Source organism: Prosopis cineraria, unplaced genomic scaffold, assembly GCF_029017545.1.
Source record: "Prosopis cineraria cultivar Desert tree isolate PC_DT_omini unplaced genomic scaffold, ASM2901754v1 PC10, whole genome shotgun sequence".
NCBI lineage: Eukaryota > Viridiplantae > Streptophyta > Magnoliopsida > Fabales > Fabaceae > Prosopis > Prosopis cineraria.
The window spans coordinates 23,800,214-23,823,555 of record NW_026555341.1 but is presented as its reverse complement, the minus strand read 5'-3'; the positions used below and the strand labels follow the sequence as shown (position 1 = coordinate 23,823,555).

At 30.5% G+C, this 23,342-nt stretch overlaps 1 protein-coding gene across 6 annotated transcripts; it reads left to right on the top strand.

Annotated features, from left to right (window-relative positions):
• Nucleotides 1-14,277: 14,277 nt before the first annotated feature.
• Nucleotides 14,278-23,078, top strand: LOC129321688 (amino acid transporter AVT1I-like). Of its 6 annotated transcripts, XR_008596078.1 has the most exons (4): nt 14,278-14,413; nt 15,043-15,650; nt 21,003-21,158; nt 22,756-22,889. XR_008596078.1 is itself a non-coding variant. In XM_054967558.1 (3 exons), exons 1-3 carry the CDS (start codon nt 14,320-14,322, stop codon nt 22,879-22,881), a joined length of 828 nt encoding a protein of 275 aa, XP_054823533.1. In that variant the 5' UTR covers nt 14,278-14,319; the 3' UTR covers nt 22,882-23,078. The 6 variants fall into 6 exon arrangements, 5 of the variants coding, with proteins under 5 accessions (XP_054823533.1, XP_054823531.1, XP_054823535.1 ...); XM_054967558.1 differs by lacking the exon at nt 21,003-21,158 and having other exon boundaries at nt 22,756-23,078; XM_054967556.1 differs by lacking the exons at nt 21,003-21,158; nt 22,756-22,889 and adding an exon at nt 18,602-20,996.
• The last annotated feature ends 264 nt before the right edge of the window (nt 23,079-23,342 follow it).

Sequence of the window (23,342 nt, the reverse complement as noted above, 5' to 3'; positions counted from 1 at the left end):
TTTTTATTGTTAGAACTTTTCTCACTCTCTCTCCCTTCATTAAAGACGTCCCTATCTATATATAGTATGTAGATAAGGATTTTCGTCTTCCACTTAAAAGCCCATGAAAATTTAATTAAATTTATCTCATAAATTTAATCCATAAATAATATCATATCTAATTCAAATTTATCTTATAAATTTAAATTATAAAACTGACATGATATTTTCTCCTATCATGTAGTTATTAAATTTAATCTATCATATAAAATTAAATTTAAAACTAAAAATTAAATTTAAAACTAAGATAACATAATATAATATATATCACATATACATATTATATTATATATATACGAATATATATATATACATATATATTTCAAATATATATATATATTATCTATATTTAATTTTATATATCATATATATATCTGATATATATATACATATATTGATATATATATTTTGAAAAAAAATATATATATAATTATATTTTGAATTTTATATTTTATATAAATATATATATATAAAATATTTATTCACCCTATATTACATTCATTGAATCTAAATATATTACAGATTCAATGAACTTGAATATTATAGCTCGAGTTGGGTTGTTCTTGTGTGCGATCCTATAAGCCCATATGAAATTGACAGTAGGCTAATTACACTATTAGCCCACAAGTCACAAGTGGCCTCTAGCAAGACATTGCAACTACCCAATTCACATGGGGATTGATGATCCGATGTAACATATCATGCAACCATATCACATTCCTTTTGTCACGCGATATTTTAGTCAAGTATGAGACATGGAATTGTCATTCTCCTTTAACTAACTATTACTTTCTCGATCTTTGAGTAGACTCACAGTAGCAATGAAAAAAACCCTTTCAATTATAGTATGGCTATATATTTTCTCAGTCTTACTCATCGAGGGGCCCAGTAATATTTCTCACTTAATGTGAGAGACAAATTTCATCTTGACCACTCATATTGCTCTCTGCATGAATATCATTAAACTTAATCATAATCTTTATGATCACCCGATCAAATGTGACTTTTGACAAGGTCAAAGTTCAGTGGTTATCATATAGGAATCCATGATGATCTTAGGTTAAAGAGCTTAGTGATATAGTTACATATGAGATAAGCTTATGACTTATACCATACAGCTTTCTCATATCAGGTCAGTTCAGTACCTTGTACTCTTTCAAGTGCCTATGACTTTAATTTTTATCTCTATAATTAATCAATGTCATACTAGTCTTGTTTCATTTATGATCCCTCAAAAATGATCGACCAGGGATATTTAGGACAATCACTATAGTTTGTCTAGAGATACAGTTATCATATTGAACATGCAATTGTTATGATAACAAAAGAGAAATTCATTAAATAACAATGTGCATAGTACAATGATTGCCTTATGGCACAATTCACAACAAACGTTTTGTAACCAACCATTCCAAGCATGATAATATGCTAGTCCCACATGTGATTCCTTACATAGATTTGACTTTAGCATTCTGCCAGCCAATTCACATGTGAGAGACTAAGGGTCACATGCTTGTTTTGTCACACATAATGGTTTGCATATTCGTATCCTCTAAAAACTCATGTTAGTAACCCTGGCGTTCACATTTGAATTATCACATATGCATGTCTAGAACTTGGCTAGCTCTATTTCACATGTGAATCGTCTGGTTGCACGCAAGAAATGTCACCTATGGCTATAAACATTATTCCAATGGTCTGTCAATTGCTAAGACTATATATGTGATATAATTCAAGTCTAGAACAAGAATTCTGATCTTTGAGTGAACTATTCATTATTTGATCATTCTTAAAAAGCTTTTCAAAGTTGTGCATTAAAGTATTGCGTTCATTATTTATCATTCTTGATAAAGTTTGTGAAAATGTTCTCACAAGTTTATAAGCTTTCAATTGTAATCAATTTACTCTTTCGAGAGAGTTCTTCTTTGTGAGTTCTATACTTTAACTGAAATCTTAAAATGGATTTTTTAAGTGAGTTGTAACAACTTGCTTATTCTAGCAAGGCTTGTTGTTGAATCAAGACTAGTTAATTCTTAAGAGTTGTACTAAGATAGCAAGCACTCATTAAAACTTGTGAGTTTAGTTAGAAATTTCAAGTGTGTTCTTAAGGACTAGAAGTAGGCCAAACTTTGGGTTGAACTGAGATAGATCTTTTATGTCTTATCTCTTATTCCTTGCTCATATCTTTCTTACTCCTTAAGTTTTTCAAAAAATTTTATGTCACCCAATTCACCCCTTTAGATGCCAGCCTATCCAACATTTGGTATCAAAGCTTGAATTTTTGATTAATGACTTAACAATCTAAGATGATTCTATGACTAGTTTTGGTGATAATGTTCTTCTAAAGGTGCTGAGATCAATAGGCCTCCAAGATTCAATGGTGAAAACTAAACCTTCTAGAAGTGCAAAATGATATTATTCTTTGAGACATCGTATCTTGATTTTTGGGATATTGTTGAAAATCATCCTTTTGTTCCCATGAAACTAGTAGAAGGACAACAAGTGAGACAAGTAAGGAGTGAATTCACTAAAAAGGAAGAAAAGTTAATGCTACTAAATTCTAAAGCAAAACTATAACCCTTCCCTTATATCAACATGATATAAGGAGATAATTAACATAATTACCACACTAATAATACCAAACTATATTCAATTACTTTGTTTGAAAAGCTTGGGTCCAAGACTCATTTTGAAAATCATTCTAAATATTTACTAACTCAACATCAAATAGAGCAGAGCACAGTGAAATATAATATATGCATTCATTGGAGGCCATGCATGCTTTCAAAAGAAAGAAATAAAGTCAAAATTTAAGCTATGTGCTGTAGTGTGCACTACATGCACCATGGCATGTAGCAAAAAACCACATGCAACTCCCCTCTATGTCATGCACTATAGCGTAAGCACACAATATGCCACGACACACATGGTAGATTCAACAACTGTCATTTGACAGTTCACAGGGTGAACTTCTGGTGTGCGCTATTTGCATATACAACGTCCGATCAGAGTGGTTCAAGTGCCCACACAAAGCTTATTTCATAAGCTAATTAATGAGATAAGTTTAGACACAATCTAATAGTTCAATCAAAATTTAGACACCTGGGTGTAAAAAGTTACTTTTTTCTAAAAATTTTAGCACACCTAAATGCTTAAATCAATCACATTATCTCATTAGACCATTATAGGCCTTGAACCAAGTTCAAAGGGACCTATTACACCTGATAGGCCACATTTTATAATATACATACACAAAAATCAAAGTTTGGCTGCTCAGAAGCCAATCATTGCATATATGTGTTGGATAGGGAGGCACTGCAGAAGATTAAAATTTTCAAGTCTCTATCCTAATATGGACTGAACGAACTTGTTTAAGTCAAGATAGATATAAGAGTTACCCTTTAATTCTTCAAACTTGGTGCATGTTCTCTTCAAGAGTTTAGATCTTAGGAGTTAACAATCTAAATTTGCTCCCTCTACTGATATCCACATGAACAGTTCTCTAACACGAACAATGTGTTAGCGCTCCCAATGTCCATTCTTCTTTGAACACTAGTTTTTCTTTCTATAGGGTGTTTCGTGGCTCTCAAAGTATTTTTTACTGTTGAAACTTTTCTAACTCTCTTCATGAAGCACATCGCTATCTATATATAATATATAAATCAGGGTTTTCATCTTTCACTTAAAGAACCTACAAAAATTTAATTAAATTTATATCATAAATTTAATCCATGATATCATATCTAATTTAAATTTATTTTATAAATTTAAATTATAAAACTGACATGATATTCTCTCATATCATGTTAGTCATTAAATTTAATCTATCATATAAATTAAATTTAAAACTAACACAATATAACACAATATAATATAATATAATATACATATACATATACATATATATAAATATATATATATATATTATATATATATTTAATTTTATATATCATATATATATACACATATACATATATATAAGATATATACACACACACATATGAATATATATATATATATATATTAAAAATATATATATAATTATATTTTGAATTTTATATTTCATATAAATATATATAAATATTTATTAAATAAATATTCAAATATATATATATATATATATAATTCATTCATCCTATATTATATTCATTGAATCTAAACATATTCCAAATTCAATAAACTTGGACATTATAGCTCGAGTTGGGCTATTCTTGTGTGTAACCCTGTAGGTCCATATGAAGTTAAATGAGGTTTTACTCATAAATAAAATGATTTTTGAACCATTGGAACCCTTAGGAGGCAAATTATAGCTGTTAGAGATGTGCTGAAATGACCTAAGACAAAGAAAGCACTTTTCCTATGAAGTACATTAAATATTGTCAAAACTCTTATTCACATATGGACAGGTGTAATCTAAGCATAGATGAGCTCTCTTTACTTTAGATCATTTATCACTTCACAATGATCCATATTTAGGGTTCAAGTATGTATAATATGTTTGAAGCACCAAGCTTCTTTGTCTGTCCAAACACGCATGGGTAATTTGAGTACCAAGCATGAATGAGTGTATAGACATAGCTTGTGTCTCTATGATGTGAATCATGCTTGGACAACTTTTGAATTAAGCTTGAATAGCTTGTTTAGTGCTAAGGCTCTCTCTAAGTTACACTTGAAAGTTAACAAGTGTTTCATCCATTCAAGCATGGATTGCTACATAGGCACACTTCAAGCTAACACTTAGGATCAATCTAGCATGGTTACAAATATCACTCAAGCATATTACATGAGCATTTTTAAGACACTTCCCATACTAACTCACCAAACAAGTGTGCACAAAAACTTGTCCTTTCTTGGATGAGTATATAGTCACTAGTGCAAAATATAAATTTAACGACACTATTTTCTCCACAGTTATAAATGTAACTGTGGTTATAACATCAAAAGTAAATATTATGATATTATCATGACAGGTCCCTAATTCAACTGTCGTTGTTATCTATGTTTTCACAAATAATTAATTCTGTTATTATTAGTATTATTAATATAAATAATATTATTAATAGAAATAATATTATAAATTTAAATTTACATATCTAACGACAGGTCAAGGATGACCTGTCATTAGATATAATTATTAACGACAAGTCTAAAGAGACCTGTCATTAATATTTTGAAACCCCAACATTTTTAGACATGTAAAATATTATATATATAATATTAATTAATATTATAATTTTAATTATTTTATATATTCATTTATTACTATATATTTATTGAAAACCCTCAACTTTTTGTCCAAAGGGACCTGTCATTGGAAACCCTTAGATTTATTATATTAATATATTTATTTATTAATATATTTAAAAAGTAATATTAATAGGGTGATAAATTTAATATCATATATTAAATAATATGAATATATTACATATACTATTTTTATTTATAGTAATATTAATAGTAATATATTATTAGTATCAAAAATATTAACAATAAATATATATTATAATAATTAATTATAATTATATTAATATACACACACACACATGATTTTACAACGTAAAGAAAAAAAAGGTATATATCACGACAAGTTTTATCTCACCTGTCGTGATGTATGATGACTAATTAAAAAATAAATTAATAGTAATAAAAAAATAACTAATATTAATATAAATAATAATTTTTTTACTTTTAAAATTAATAATATTAAAAAATATTAATATTTATTATAATAATTAATTATAATTATATTAATACACACACAATTTTATAACATAAAGAAAAATAAAACAGTGGAATATCACGACAGGTGTTATCTCACCTGTCGTGATATATATCTATGAAAAAAAATTAATAGTAATAAATAATAACTAATATTAATATAAATAATAATTTTATTAATTGTAAAATAAATAATATTAATAATATTAACTATAGATAAATATAATATTTAATGACATATATTATTATAAATTTGCATTTAATAACATAATAGTATTTAAATAATAAATAAAACATGCATGGGAACCTGTGTTTGTCAGCTAAGTTATGGCAAGTAATAAATATGTAGCTATGCGTGAAAGGCACGAAAGGCAAGTGTAATGATAATGAATTAATGACTGTCGTTATAATTATGCTACTTTTTACCCGCCCATACTTGACAACCTGCTTTCAATTTTCATAGTAAAGATCAGTCTCATGCCTTCCCTTAGCTTCAGCTTCACCTATAGCTCCCTTCCTTTAGCTGCTTCCTCTCCCTCCACCTTCAGCTACTCCCACCGTCCTGTTTTAGCTGTTTTCTCTCCACCCTCAGCTCCTACTCTCTGCCTTTCAGCTTCTCCTCTCCATCGTTAGCTCACCCAGCTGTCATTTCTCTTTCTTAGGCCTCCAGCTTTGTGCATCAGTCCAAGTAAGTTCGTTTAGCTCCTTAGTGTTTTGATTTTTTTTTTTAAAGTTTTTCTCCATATGCATGTTAAGCTAACTTTGTTTTCTTATTTTTTGCATGAGATAAATTATTTATTTTTAATATAATGAAATTTTTAGGAATAATTTTTAACACACATTATGCATGTTCAGCTCTCTTTTGTATTAAATTAATTATTTATTTTTAATATAAATTTGATATAAAATTTTTGTGTATAATTTTTAACACAAATTATGAACATTTTCAATTATTATACACCCTTAGATGAAGATGTGCATCCATTTTAATTAAACATTAATAGTAAGGATTTTTTTTGTACAAACAATAAGGATATTTAAAAGAAAACATGGATTTAGGTTCCCGTTTCTCCCATGGAGTATAATAATAGGAGATGCATTTGAAAATGTTGGGCAGCTGCTATTGGCAAATTTATCTATTTCTTAATTGATATAATAATAATTATTATTAATAATTTGGCTTTAGATTCTACCAAATCTAGGACACCCTTTCTCCAGCGTCGCCACTTGCCATCTCCTATTCTTGCTTTCATCACTTCTTCCATACTCTCTGCATTTTTTTATTAATTAAACCTGTGCTATTATTTGACTTTTTTTCAATCTTTTTTTGTCTACCCTGACTGTACACGGAAATAGCCATGTTAGGCAGCTCTATTTATTAGTATATTAATATTAATTCTTAGTTCTTTTGGTGGGGGCTGGAACTTGGAAGCTAGACCTAAATCATATTCTCTCTTGTCATAGAAGTTACACCTAATTTAAGAGTTTGTTTTATTTTTATCATGTAAGTGTTTATTTTTATTTCTAATTTAATATTGAATATTTTTATTTATTGTTAATATTTTTGTTATTATCAAAGGTTCCTCCACAAATTGTGCATCCAACTTGATGTCAATCGTTATTATGAATTTTTATCCCCACTTTTAACATCAGTTGGGAAATCGAATCAAAAAGCATCTTATATTGAAAGTGTGATGAATAATCTAAAGAAGAGGTGTTTTTTTTTACACCAATTGTTGGAAGGCATCAAACATCATATTCATCTCTCTAGTTATAAAATATTTGAATAATTATGTGATATTAATACAAACTAATGTTTTGTAGCAATCATTGGATGCTTCCTATCATTTATTCCCGTGAAAATACTATATATTGATGAAATAAAATCATTGTTTGAATCGTAAGTTTTTTGAATAATTATTTTGTGATATTATAGCATTTTTTAATATATTCTAAGTCTGTACATTTGAAAAATAGATCTTTACATCGTTATTGGAGGATGGGGGATATAGTTGATAAAAAAATGAAATCAAGTGGGTGCATATACAAGTAAGTATTTTAACTTCTTTCCCAAATTAGAATAAAGATTGTAATATTGATTTGATAAATTGAATTGGTTTTAATTTTTTTTAACAGTGTGCTCGACAACTAAGAAGTGTAGAGTGTGGTTATTATGTGATGATTTTTATGTATGAAATCATCACTCAAGGCATTACCCACTCATTTGAAAAGGTAATAATTTGTTAAAAATAATTTATATTTTACATTTTTACCCTACACTTGAATTAATATGCATGCACATAATTTTTATTGATATGTAGCATTTTAACAATTTAGAGCTATTTTCCAAACAAGAACTGAGATATATACGGAATATGTGGTCTACTTACTTTCTAGAATTAATAAGTTAGAGTAAATAGTTAGATAGATATTTGTATTGGATATATAGAAATTTTAACGAATATGTTTGTAATTGTCTCTGGACCTGTTGTTTATGTATATATGCAGGCTTTTGTGATTAAGGGATTGAAAGAATATGGAATATGCATTCTTTAAAAAAAAAAGACACGACAGTTGTGTATCGAACTGTAGTAAAATGTATTTTTTTGCGATAGTTGTGGTGATAACTGTCATTAAAAGTGTATTTTTCACGACAGTTCTAATTATAACTGTCGCGAAAAGTAGCCATAAATGATTGATTTGTTGGCTATTTTTCGCGACAAATGTTATTATAACTGTCGCGGAAAGTTGTAGTTACAACGATAGTTATTAATATAACTGTCGTGATAAGTTTAATACTTTTCTCCACAGTCCTCCTGAGACTGTCGCGAAAGGTGTCAACTTATAACTACACCCGTTTCCACTACACCGCTTCTTATGTCGTGAAAGGGGGTTTTCAACTGTCGCGAAATATGCTTTTTGCACTAGTGAGTGTTCACTAATTCATCAAGCAAGTGTGGACAAAAACTCATCCTTGCTTGGATGAGCACATAGTGCTATGTCTAACTTTTAAAGTGCTAATTCAAGCACATCTGGGACACTTATAGTCCTATATGCACAAAGAATGATCAAACACATGTGAGACATTTACAATCCAAGCATTGATGGAACAATGTAAATCATGAGTACATACCAACAACTATCAAACAAGCTTGGGTCACTTCTTTTCCAAGCTTGGATGAGACATTTAAGCCTAAAGGACTTATGAGCCTATAACTTTCTATATGATGCATTCTTACCATATTCAAATATGTATTTTAGCTCTTAAAAATTGTTACAAAGATATCTAAGAGAAGAATAAATAAAGTAAACCTATTGTACCAAATCTTCTCGTGCTCTTTGTTTTTGAGTGTATAGCATATATATAATGATTTTTAATCTTCTTCTTCTTTATGCTAACTCTTTTGTCTTGAGGTTTTATGTCACTTGATTCATGATATTATATTTCATTACAAGTAACAAATACCTTCATCTTAGTTTTGTATCATCAAAATACATAGTTCAACAATATTAAAAATTAAAATCAAGTAATTATATCATTTCACTTTAAATAGAAAATATAGCTAATCCATTTAATCTATTGTTTTGTAACATGGTTGATCTTAAATAAGATTTAAGCAATTTTAACTTTGAAAAACTTCTTTCAGTAGTAGCAATTGTTATTGATATATTGTCAATAATATTCTATATAGGCTATAAGCAAGCAATGAATTACTTAATAAAAATATGTAATTAACAATAATGCTTAACAGAAACAAATAATTATTAGTTAAATAGGGTGTAAGAAAAGATCTTTTTAAGTCTAAGGCAATAACATTAACGGCCTAACACTAGACATGGCCATGCCTTTACTAAATTAACAAGTAACGGTACTAAAATAATATGTTTAGTTATGATTTTAACAAGTCTACATCATGTCATTATAAAATGATATTGAATATGTAAAATGTATTGTTAACAAGTTCCTATAATGAATCAACAAGTTAACTTTAGTAAAATGACAAGTTAAATTACTAGTTTAACAAGTGCATTTCATATTGTAACAAGTCAATAAGATTGAATGGGCAACATGTGGTGTTAACAAGTTCCTTTATTTAATTGACAAGTAACATCATTGAAATAACAAGTTTAGACTTACAATTTTAACAAATCTATTTAATGTGAAAAAATAATATTGAATATGAAAAATGTATGATAAACAAGTTCCTTTATTGAACTAATAAGTAACATTACTAAAATAATATGTTCACTCATACTTTTATTTGAAAAATTGGTTTACTTTATATATAAGCTTTTGCATTATATAATTAAGAACTATTAATGGCTTGGTGGTTGTATTAGTTTTGGTGAAGTAAGGGTCATGGGTCAAAACTCTTGGTCACCTTTGAGAAATTATTTTGCCCACCATCCAATGGCTGATGATGTTCTAGTTGCTAGAGCTCTAGTGACTATTGGAGCTTTGGTCACCACCGCTAGTGGTCTGGCTCCCCTAGAGCTTTGGTGACCATGGATGGATATTTAAAAAAATAATAATTGAAAAGCATATTGGTCATTTTCTTACAAAACATAATTTCAATTTAATAATCTGGTTATGCAACGTAATTTTAGAATTTTTATGATCTATTTGAAATAAAGTTGCTATTGTGGTTCTATACTAAAATTCTCCCAATTTAGTATTTTTAGTTAAAGGCAATTAAATTTGAAATTTAGTAGGATATTATTTTTTGCTTTAAAAAAATCATACTATATAAAGGTTAGGGAGAATGACAAAAAAATATACTTGAAATTTGTTAATTTTAACAAAGAGTAGGATATTTTAAATTCTCAAAAATAGTAAATATAATTTAATCAAATTTTAAGAGAGATGAATAAATTTTATCTCTAACAGAATACAAAACGAAATACCTACCTTTAATATTTGAACCCACAAGTACATTGTTCATTAGCTTGTTGGAGTGATAGGCTTTGTCTAGTTTAGTAGTTTGGTGACTATCACTTTCAACATTAAAATTAGTATAAATTATGAAATTTCTAAATTATGACATTTATGTGGATTTATTTTTCTGGAAAAATTTATATGGATTGAGAACAATATAATATAATTTATAAATCAAATTTTACATATTTACAAGGGATTCACTTATTGATGTCAATATCAATATTAAATATTAAATATGTAATAAATTTTGTTATTTACAAGTCATGAATAGTTTGAATTATTCATCATACTCCATGTAATATACTAAAAAGTATGTTAAGTTTTTATTTTATACTAAAAATGAAAGCCATGTCCAACTATATACTATATACATCCTTAATTTTAATTTACTTGTGTCTAATTAGAATGTGAGAGGCCTACTGATTTATCTACTTTTAAATACTAGTATAAATTGACCACTGTACCAAACTAATTAAAAACATTTTTAAAAAAAGAAAAAGAAAATCCTCTTGCAATTTTCTTTTTTTTTTTGGGAATCACAGCTGGATTTAATTAAGCAAAATATGCCACAGACAAATTAGAGTTGATAGAATATCCAGTTACATAGGGGGAAACCCTTTTAGTAAAAGAAAAGTAACAACATTAGCCTGCAAAATATAATTAATTAAACAGAATTTAATTCAGCCACAAGATGTTTTAGCGTTGCATTCTTTTCCTTGCCATCTGACTTTGTTTAATAACATATTTCTTAGACTACTAACTCATGTTAGAGTAAGTGGTAGTAGTATGTATAAAAAAGTGGTTGGGTTTCAACTATCAATCCTAAATTAGGCTTTATCCTGCATCACACAATGAATTTTTTTTTTTAAAAAAATTGATTGAATTTCTTTTTTCAATCGTAATTTGAATCAAATTAATTAGCCAGTATATTAGATATTGAATGATTTGTAATCAAGAAATATTTCCCAAGCCTTTAGAAAAGCAAGAACAATTAGATTCATGATAACAAAACTTAATCAATATATTATAATAATATATATATATATATCTTTCAAATTTCAGATCGATGAATATTAAATACAATACACTTTCAGTAAGACATACTACAATATGTTTGATCTAAGGTAACTGACAAAAATTGCCGCCATATGGTGAAGAATTGATGCCCATAACTATAGATAACGGTCAGGCAATGATTTCTAGGCGTGGAATATGTTTGGCAATGATTTTTTATAATCTATGGCAACAAAAGACAAAACTGTTGCTTATAGCCCGACCAATAGGCAACGGGTTTGAACTTTAAGAGGCTATAAAATGATTTGTCAGTAGTATGACAAGAAAATAGTTTAGGCACATTCTAAAAACTCCGTGCTCTCTTTTTTTAAATATATATTGATGACTCTGATGTGGAAGAGGGTAATTGCAGTGGAATTTAGAGGGTTGCAAATGCTTAAAGGATGCTCATGAATTTACATGTCACTGTTAGAATTTTAGAAATCTTTACGGAAGATTCCTACCCCACCTAGAATTAATTTACTATTATTCTTTATGCTTCACTAGTGCAAGCTTACTGTATATGTATGTATTTGTGTGTGTGTATATATATTATACATTCCTATGTGGGGTGAACCATATAGTATAATATTCATCCCCGAAGACAAAAGGATCTCACATTAATTCATTCATTCACATAAATGGAAGGAATTCCAGAGACACCAAATTGTAGAAAAGGGCTTAGATAGGAACGACAAACCTACGACGAAACCCCCCGAAGAAACACGAACCAGAGACACGCTAATTTTTGCAATTTCCTTCACTTGAGGCTGAGTGGGTGTTGCAGCAAAATATGAGTAATTATGTGATGAAAACCAGAAAAATGATAAACAAGATGTAGTTAACCTGAGAGAACCTATATTTGAGAGTGAAATTGGAGATTGATTTCTAAAAATCTTTTTTTTCCCCCTCTCTATAGGAATTATGTGAGTGAAATTAGAGATTAGGGCCTGTTTGTTTTCTGTTTTTAAAAACTAATTTTTTCTTTTAAAAATAAAAAAATTTAAAAATTTATTTGGATAAGTGTTTTTCATTTAGTTGTTTTCAAAACTGTTTTCATTTTTTTTGTTTTTAAAAACAAAAAAATAGAAATAATTTTAGGTTGTCTTCATTTTATTTTTCTTATTTTTAAAATACATTACATTTGATTATTAAAAATTATAGTTATCTTAACTATTTTTTATTATTAATTACTATTATTAACTGCCTATAATCATCATTATCAGTTCATTTTTTAATTCTAAAACTGTTTTTAAATTACATAACCAAATAGATTTTTATTTTATTTTTGTTTTAAAAACAATTTTAAAAACTATATTATAAATCAGTTTTTAAAAACAAAAAATGAGAATAGAAACTAAACAAGCCCTAATTCTCAATCTCAGTTTCAATCCACTTCTTGTGTGCTGGATTTCCATGCTTTTAGGCAACTTGATGGTACTATATTTGTGTACATATAAAAGCATTACATAAAGAAGTAAAATGGTGGAGGATTTGTCCGCATTAGGTTGTCAAGTCTTAAAAGAGATTCCACTTAATTGTGATAATAAGGAAGAAAAGGTGATAAATGAAATTCAAGGAAATAAAGGACATAAATAACAAGATTATATTTTCTTTTTTCCCTTAAAAAATGTCCATGATTAGAAAATTATAAGATATTAAATCTGAAAAAAAAATGTTACATCAAAAAGGCAATGGATAATGCATGAAATGGGAACAAGAAGAACCATTCACGCAACCATGTGTTCCCACCCTTTTTTTAATAACTATCTTTTATGTAATATTAATTTCAATTTAGACATGTTGTCGGGTCGATATCAATAATTCAAGTGCGATTAGTTTCCTTCGTAATATATTGAACTCTTGTATCCTTATGTAAAAGGAAACGAATTTCTTACGCTTGACCAAATGTTCATTAGCTTTTTGTAAGTACATGACTTACATAGAAAATTATTTATTAACTTATTTTTTTAAATGAATTTACTAAACAAGCATCAAATATATTTAAAAATTAATAATAACATGTGAACATTTTTCTATTTTTTTTTATTTTTTAACAGTTTAATCATAAGTTCGTTTCTTGGCGCGGGGGCGTCGGTCCGCTTGAACGAGCGGGCGTGTGAGTGGTGCTTGGATTGTCCGTGTTGGCTGGCTCCGTGCCCGAGTATCGAACTGCCGAACACACAATCGTCCCCATGCCTCGTCCCTTCGAAGCGTTGCGCCTCGGTTTTGATTCGGGGGTGGTTCTTGTGTTGCTTACCGCCGCTGCGGAAAGCGATGGCTTTGAGAAGGTTCTCCATCCATTGCCTCCCGAAGAGGCGTCAGAGGACTGGATAGCATTCCTCGTGCTACCTCGAGGGCCCGATCGACGGCCAAGCCGAAAACCATTGATGATTACTTTTTAGATTGGTGCGTATGACAGACTCTTGACTAGTTCGAATAATTCTACCAAAAAAAAAAAAACTAGTTTGAATAACTTCTTCTTTGCCAATAAAACTTGCATTATTAGGACACAAAGATATATATAATAAGGGTAAGAGGGGGCTGGTTTTTGCCTGAAAACACATAACATGGAGATGGAAAACCAACTTGGAGATCAACATTCAGAGATCCCTAGAAGAGGAACAACCTTTTTCAAGACTTGTGGACTCAATTCCTTGTCAGGTCTCTCCCCCCCCCCCTCCCAACCCCCGATGTTTTTCTCTCTTCTTTTTCAGGAAAAAATCATTAAAACGATTTTGTTTTCGTAGAGCATAACATGATACTTCTCCAATGCTGATGATCAGCAAACATATATGCAGAAATAAATATTCTATGAAAGCATAAGTAGAACCTCATCACCAACCAAAAAGTCTTTGAATTATTCCACTACTTGTTGGAAGAGATCACCTTTTCCAAAGTTCTGATTCAAATCCAGTCACCTTTTAGCCCACAATATCTTCATGTACTGTCTTTCTCTCTCTCTCTCTCTCTCTCTCTCTCTCTTTCTGCCATGGCTGGTTCTTCAGTTAGAAAGTATGTCTTTGTGCATTTAAAAGTTCTTCCTTAATGAGGAAATATGCAGACATCAAAGTTCAGAATTGACAGAACCTATTTTATAACACTAGTTACTTTGTAAAATTTGGATTACAACTCACTTAAGTCATCTAAAAGATGTTCTTTCGGCTATTCCAAATGACTCACGCACACGCTTGACCCATTTACTAACATATAAATCATGTGTGTTTAATGGCAATGTGTTCAAAAAGTGTAGTTCTTGGGATTCTAACGGTGGTGAAATTTTTACATTTTAGGTATTGGGATACTTTCAATGCCCTATGCAGTTTCTCAAGGAGGGTGGTTGAGTTTAGTTCTGCTATTTCTTGTTGCCATCCTCTGTTGGTACACAGGGATGCTTCTACACAGGTGTATGGATGTGCGTCCCCTCATCAAATCCTACCCTGACATAGGAGAGGAGGCTTTTGGATACAAAGGCAGAGCCATAGTATCCATTTTCATGTACTTAAAGCTGTATCTAGTGGCCACAGAGTTTCTGATACTAGAAGGTGACAACATGGAGAAGTTATTCCCAAACATGAGCTTTAAAGTATGTGGCCTTAGAATTGCAGGGAAACAAGGCTTTCTGCTTCTCACAGCCCTGGTGATATTACCAACCACATGGCTCAGAAGCTTAGGAGTTTTGGCCTATGTTTCTGTTGGTGGTGTTCTGGCTTCAGTTATTCTGGTTGGTTGTGTTATGTGGGTGGGAGCTTTTGATGGTGCGGACTTTCATGAAAGAGGAAAAATTCTGAAATTGGAAGGATTGACTGCTTCTGTCAGTTTCTTTACATTTTGCTATTTTGGACACGCTGTGTTTCCAACCCTACGCAGTTCCATGAAAGATACAAGACAGTTTCCCAAGGTAACAAACATGTTGTAGCTGTAGTTGCAAAAGTAGACCAGAAACGGAAAAATTGTCTAGTGGTAACATATAATTGATAAGACTAGACTTTGATTCAGTGCTTTAGACATTTGATATTAGCTTCTTAAATACAAGCATAGCATGTACAAAACATGACAATATGTGATGGTGACATAACAATAAGAAACACTTATATTGTAGAACATGATAATATGAATTTATATTAGAACTATTACAAAATTCATGTCAGAAAATTGAAAATTTTAACTAGATTCACTCTCATTTTTATTTTTACTCGTAGGTAGAATTGAAGCATTCATGTTGTTCACTTTTAGGTTCTTCTTGTCTGGTTTATCTTAAATACCATAACCTATGGACTGATGGCCTTCACAGGCTACATTATATTTGGAGAATATTTGAAGTCTCAAGTGACCTTAAATCTTCCAACAAGAGAAGTAAGCACTAAAGTAGCAATATACACTATATTAATTAATCCCTTCACTAATTATACAATTATAATTACCCCAATTGCCAATGCAATTGAGAGCAAATTGCCTTTCTACCAGAAGAGTAGGCCTATTAGTATAATTGTTAGAACAAGTATTTTGATAAGCACTGTACTTGTTGCACTATTCTTTCCCTTTTTTGGATACCTAATGGCCTTTATTGGTGCTTTCTTGGGTGTCACTGGCTCATTATTGCTACCTTCCTTGTGCTACCTAAAGATTAATAAAGCTACTCAAAGATTTGGGTTTGAGTTGATGATCATTATGGGGATTCTACTGATAGGACCATTCATTGCTGTGGTGGGTACCTACAAGTCTGTGAGACAAATAGTGAATCATCTACAGAAGCCTAGTTCTGCTTAAAGCTTCTAAAGAACTATTTTAGTAATCTAATGCAAGATTGTTGCGTTCAATACTGAAGAAATTTTACAAAGATCATGAAATATATGTGTAACAACTCTTGAACATGGAAAAATATGATTCAATCATCCTTGTACGCTTCCTATGACAGGTTTCCACTATACTATATCTTCCCAGTGATTTTAATTAGAGGGTTTGTGTCGTTTCTTATAAAGAGAAATCTTGTGCAAGAGGAAACACTTTATAGCTATTGATAGGTGAAAAGAACAATTGGCATGTTATCTGGCAGTTAATTAACCACAGCATAAAACAGAATTTCAATATCATATTCCCTTCAAGGTTCTTGTCAATTCAAATATCTGTGTAAGTATTATGTCTCTGAAACTTAAAGAAACTTATGCAGGTGCTTGCAGTAGAATGAAGCTAGCTAGTCTCCTTAATGGCTTCTGATGATGAATTTGAAAGAACTAAAACTAGAATATCCAGGGGCATCAAATCAATATATCTGATCTGTGGTCTGAGTGTGTTTCCATTTATATAAGAATCTAGAATATATTGTGGAGGGTTGATTGGTAAAGTAAAAGAACCTCACTTTGTTGGGAGATGACATGAAAACGACATAAATAATGTGACAAGACATTAATATATATAGTCGCTCTTAGTGACTTCGCTTTGTCACATCCACTTAGCTTTCTGCAACTATATTGGAAAGTGGAAACCAACAATATTAGGCCATACCACGCCACTACGCCACTGCCCCACCGCTAACAAGGCGTACTTTTATATGTCAAATTACATAAAACGCCCTTAAAATTTGAATAACAGGATATGTAAACTATGGCTGCGCAAAAGTTCTTTAGTCCAGTACACTCGGGTCTAACTCGAGACAAACTCAATCTTCTCCAGTCTAAGTAAAAATTAGTCTTTCAAGACCAAAAAGACTAGACTTTTTCTTTGAGTTGGACTGGACAAAAGACCAAGCATCTAGACCACTTGGTCCGGTCCTATAAATTTATTTAGTATAATTATAATTAATTTATTAATTATTATTACAATAAGTTAATTTATAATAATAATTAGTATTTTGTGTGTTTTATACTTGTGAAATCATGAATATTGAGCAAAAATCTAGCATTGACTAATATCAGTCTTCTCCTTTTATTGGTAAAATTTATTGTTAACTTGGTGTAATGGACTTTAAACATTTTGAAGGTTGTTTAATGTTGTTGAAGGTTTTTTAATTTGAATAATTTGTGTTATAACTGAAATATTTTTTGTTGTTGTTAAAGATTGTTGTTAATTTATAATTGTTATTGTTGTGATAAATTTTATATGACTATAAGTAATTTTATTATGTTAATTGAGTTTATTATGTTGAAATAAATTGCTACCTCTCATGGATGAAAAAGGAAAAGAAAGTGAGATGCTAGATAAGACCGAGATCAGTCTCCTAGTCCTACTGGGCCAGTCTAGTACTATTCAGCTTCAAGTTATACTAGGATCAAACTAAGCCACAAGTTGCTTGATTTAGTCCTTCTCATAAAAAGGACCAGACTTTGGGTTAGGTTGAAGTCCTGTCGGGTCAGTCCTGTGTGCAGCCCTAATGTGAACCTATAGATTATAAGAAATATGTTACTATGAAAAAAAAATATGATACAATAATGTACATTCTTTCATTAATTTTAATACAAAACATTAATACCTACCTCACGCACGGTAATAAAATTAGTTAAAACTGGTTAACCTGAATAAATTTGCAGCATATAAACTTATTTATTCAATCACAACTTTCTATAAGTAATTTCTTCAATCAGCAAAGTCAAACTAATTTTATATTGCTCACAAGTTTGGTATAAGTATTCATGATAATTCATATATTTTACATACCTTTACTTCCCTTATTATAGCTTTTGAGCACTTGTTTTGATATAATTTAAAATATATGGATAATATTTGTGGTTAAAGGGAAAAGGAATGTTTTTAGAGAATTTTTGAGATTTATTGCATATTTTTCTAGATTTTATTATATATTATTTTTAATTCTTAAAACACATTTCTTATTGATTTTATTATTTTTATTTGTAGGGCCACATGGAAAAGAGAAGACGTTTTTTTAATTTTTTTTTTCTCCTCCATTTAATTCTAGTATTTTCCTTAGCCCTGGTTTACTCCATTGAACTTCTATTTCATCCTTTCACAGTTACTAGCCAATTCCCTACCAATTTCCATTCCTACGCATTTTTTTCACTTGCATTTTATTTTCCATTCCATTAGCTTTTGAATCATCACCATCTTGATTTTCCAGTCTGGAATTAATGCACAAAATAAATAAACAAAAGAGACGAGCACGTTCACTCCATTTCCAGATTCATTCAGAGTTCCAAAACTCATTCTATTCCCCTCACAAACATTCAGAAAATTGACTTCCTAATTCAATTGATTCCAACATTCTCTCTTCTCTTCAAAAAAAAAAAAAAAAAAAAGTCACGTGCTAACCGTTCTATGCTTCTACAATTCACAATCAGCACAAAGCTTCTCACTTACGCACGCGATTCCCCTTCGATTCTTTTCATTTTCTTCCACATTTCTGGACCTAAACTTCATCCTTCTTCCTCCATTTTCTGTCAAATTTCTTCTCCTATTTTAGAATCCAAACGGAACATATCCATCTATCCATTCCGTCCATGACAAACCTCCACATTTGTTCATCCATTCTTTCTCCTTTAGCTTGTGCGATTTTCCTCTTCTTAGTGGCTGCCGTGGATAAGCTTTTGAAGCTATTTGATGGTGTTTTGGAGATGGATTTGTGTGGCTAACAGGCTCTTGATTCTTAGGAGAAGGATGGAAGAAGCTTGAGTTCAAGGGAGCTGCACATTGGCTAAGCTTTTACATTTTAGTTTCCTCTTAATTTCTTCTTGCAATTTCTCTATTTCTAGTTGGATTTGTGAAGTTGTGATATTGCACATAAGGTTTTTTATTAAATGTCTATGATATTTTGTATGAGAATACTTGTTATATTGTCATTTGATTTCTGGAAATTTGCTGCCAAATTTTATAGTTCACTGATTAAATGCTTGGTTGTGTTGAATTGTTGAAGGTCCAAGGTTCTCGCTATTGTGTGGTTACATTGCGAGGCTTTGGCAAGACTTAAGTAGGTTTAATTTGGAATTGAACCTTGGTGAGGCACTATTTAGGGGCTGTTATTTGCTAATTGAATGGATAATAACACATTGGATGCTTAATGATGCAAGCGTAGCTCACTACATAATCACTAATTGTTAGGATTGTGTGTGACTATGTTTGCTACGTTTGAGATAGCTCCTGAACAAACTTTGGCCAATGAGAATGATGTTTAGCAAACTAATTCCATTCATTGTCGCAAACATACTTTCATTTGATTACTCACTTTCTCTCAAAACTAAAATTGCATAAATATTAGCTAGAGTCTTAATTGCATTTTTAGAAAATTAATCAAACCAATTTCTTTCATCATTTATAACATATTTGATATTCATTCTTAATCAATCTCAAATCCAACTCGCTAGAAGACTTGACCTAGGTTACTCCCTATATACATTAAGGTGTTTGCTTAGTTAATTTGAGGCTAATATGACTTAGGCTTATCAAATTTTGCCATCATTGCTAGGGAGTTGAATTAAATTGATTTTTGATTGATTGTTTGGTGTGTTTAATTTTTTTTCCATTTGATTTTACCTCTGCTTTTGCTCTGTTTTGTCCAGGAAATCTGTGGAAAAAAAAATCTTATGTTTTTAGGCCAAATTCTATGATTTTCAATCATTTTGTGGAAATTTTAAGCAAAATTAACAGTTTTAGGTATTAGATCTTGTGCTTTTAAGCCAAATTCCATCATTTTCCATGATGAGGATGAGAATCCCCCTCCTCTTAAAAGCAAAAAGAGCTCAAAACTTGATGTTAACTTATCTGACCAAAAGGTGAAGTACCCTACCTTCAAGGGTAGCATTAATCCAAAAAAATAACTTGACTAAGGAGTTTATGATGGACTAAACTTCATAGTGAATGACTACCTGTAACATCCTACATTTCTAACATTAGAGTACAACATTAGGATGCCTGATAGGGGTATTTCATGTCATAGGAAAAGCTATAGGTAATTGCATGCTTTACGAGAAGTATTGGCGCTCATGAAGGCAAGTCTAGCTTATATATGAAGAGTAGTCCAACTAAGTAGTATATCTAGGAAAAGTATCCGAATAATATTCTATGAAAGTATGTGTGTAACATCCTAAAAATTTTAAGACTCAAATTTATTTTAAAATAAAATATCTATAATTAAATTAAAATTAAGAATAATTTGATAAAGGGCCAGAGTTTGAATTTTACTTAGAAAAAGTTGAGTTTTATTTTATTTTTAATTATGAAAAAAATTACTAAAGTTGCCCAGGGCTTTTATGCTATAATAAAAAATGTTGAGCCCTTGTAATTTTTTCCAAATTGTTTTGTTCAGTTTTTAAAGGGGAAAAGAACGCAGAAACTTAGAGCAAAGAAGCAAAAAAACACACAAGACCAAGAGAGAAGAGGAGGAGGAGAGAAAAGGAAGAGAGGGAGCTAGGGCTCGGATTTGAGAGGCTTTGTGGCTCTTGCGAGCTCAATTACACAGTAGGTAAGCTCCATACTTCAATCCTCTTTCTTTCCTCTTAGTTTTCTTGAGTTTTTGGAAGGGGTGAATTTTAAATTTTAATCCCAAAGGCTTTGTTCTTATAATCTTTGGTTTCTTTGGATCCTTGGAAGGTTGTTTTGAGTTTCTATATAGTGCTCCAATATTTTGAGTAGGTAGTTGGATGAAAAAGGAAGTTTTAGGGCAAAAATCAAACCCTAAGAGATTGGATCTCACTCTTTAATAGTTTGAGCCTATTTATTTGGTTATAATTGTGCTATTTGAATCCAATAAGATTTAAAGTAAGCTTTGGTTTTCATTATAATGACTAATTGTAAAAGTTAGTAATGCCAAGTGAAGGTTTTTGGTTGATTAAAAATTATATGGTTTGAAAATTGGCTTAATAATGGCTAATACATAGTTTTAGTGATTAAGTGATATTACATGAATGGTTAGTTTAATATATGGACTATTGAAATGGATTATAGCTCATTGACCCAAGTTATGTGGCATGAGTTATAGTCTTCTTTTATGCTATTTGCCATGATAAGTGATGTGGATCGCTTATATATTGTAGTAATTGTTGGTGGAATTTGTTCAAAAATTAAGGGAAAAGCCAAGTTTCATTTTGTACAAGGGTAAATACTTTTGGTATAAAAGGGTTGAAGTAATAGGAGAATTTATATTTCTTATTGCTTTGTTTAGCTATTTTTGAATAAATATTACTAACTATCATGAATTACGTGTTTTAAGTGATTACATGCAATTAATTGTATTTTATAAAGACTTATGGGGTGCTACTTGAATAATAGTGCATATATGTTTTATATTTGTTTAATGATAATGTTTTTATAAAAATAAGGTTGTTTGCATGCATTGTAATTATAGAGAATAGAAGTTGTACTTAAAGTAGTGTAACTGGGTTGGGTACCATAGGCTAAGAAACTTCTTAAGGGAGGAGTGATATTTATTATATTACTTTAGAGTGTTGAAGTGGTCAATACTAAAAGAAGGTAGATAATAGTGAAAGGCATGATGTCGATGGGAGTTCACTAATGGGTAGGTGTGAACTTGTGATATTCTATGACATACTACCAGTACTCAGTGTTACCTTTCATATTGTGGGCTCAGTGTACTAAAGTAGTTAGTAGATTGAGTGTTTGACACCTCTCAGTGGGGGAGGGAATTCGACATATGAAATGTAAGGTTTAGTGCTTAGGCTAAGGTAGCCCTCACATGGAGAGTAAGTCGAGCTGGCACTGGGAAGGAGTTAACTTTAGCTGCTTAAGATTCACATTGAAGGAGCACAAGTAGTTAGGTGGATTTGATCATGTTTTAGATTATGTTTTGTGCCTGTGGAGGTACAAGTAGGTATAAGGTTTACCTACGAGCTAAAGAATGCCAGGGGGTATTCTGTCAATCAGGAAAGGTCATATTGGCCTATGTCATGCATTCATGCATTTTAAATGATTAAATTATATGTTATGTTTAATCTATTATTCATTTATTCAACTATGGCTTACTTTATAATAATAAATGTAAATTTCTTTGTTACTGAGGCTGTGGTTGTCTCACCTTTTTTTTTCAATATTTTCATGTCTAGGCAAAGGAACGAGTGGTGGACGAGGAAGAGAGCAGAGCTAGGGGTTGTTTGTGGATTGTAAAGAATTACAACCCCTTTCTTTTGAGCAAATCTATTGTAATATATTTAAGATTAGAGTGCCAATAGGATGTGATTGTATATGTGTGTGTGTGTGTGAATATGTGTGGATTGTATGGCTTTGTATGAATTTTTGTTTGCTTGTAGACTTTGGCTACAAAACTTGGTTATAGTGTGTGGTTTTGATAAATTTATTTGGTAGACCAAGTTTTCACTACAAGCAAATATTTATTTTGGTATATTTGTGATTCTATAAGAAAATACAAAGTAGTTGCATTGTGAATGGTGTGTTATAGGTAAACATACACCTTGAATAGAGAGAGTGGGTGCATGAGGCCTATGGAGATCTCTGAGCTAAGTAATAATGTTTAGCATATGTATTCATATGTGTATATGTTGTTTGGAATGGTTTTTGGCCACTCTTGTGTGATTTGTAAATTTTGGCAATTTAGGATCCATTTTGAAAAAAAGTACTCAGGTAGTCAAATGTTGATATAAGAGGTTTTTCCATCCTTTAAATGTTCTATCAG

What these genes read in the sequence shown, in the direction of transcription:
- LOC129321688 (XM_054967556.1), top strand. Translation starts at nt 14,320, where the DNA reads ATGGAGATGGAAAACCAACTTGGAGATCAACATTCAGAGATCCCTAGA. An exon ending in TGGACTCAATTCCTTGTCAG is followed by an intron (nt 14,414 to 15,042) that starts GTCTCTCCCCCC and finishes TTTACATTTTAG; the next exon opens with GTATTGGGATACTTTCAATG. An exon ending in ATACAAGACAGTTTCCCAAG is followed by an intron (nt 15,651 to 18,601) that starts GTAACAAACATG and finishes TTTTATTTGTAG; the next exon opens with GGCCACATGGAAAAGAGAAG.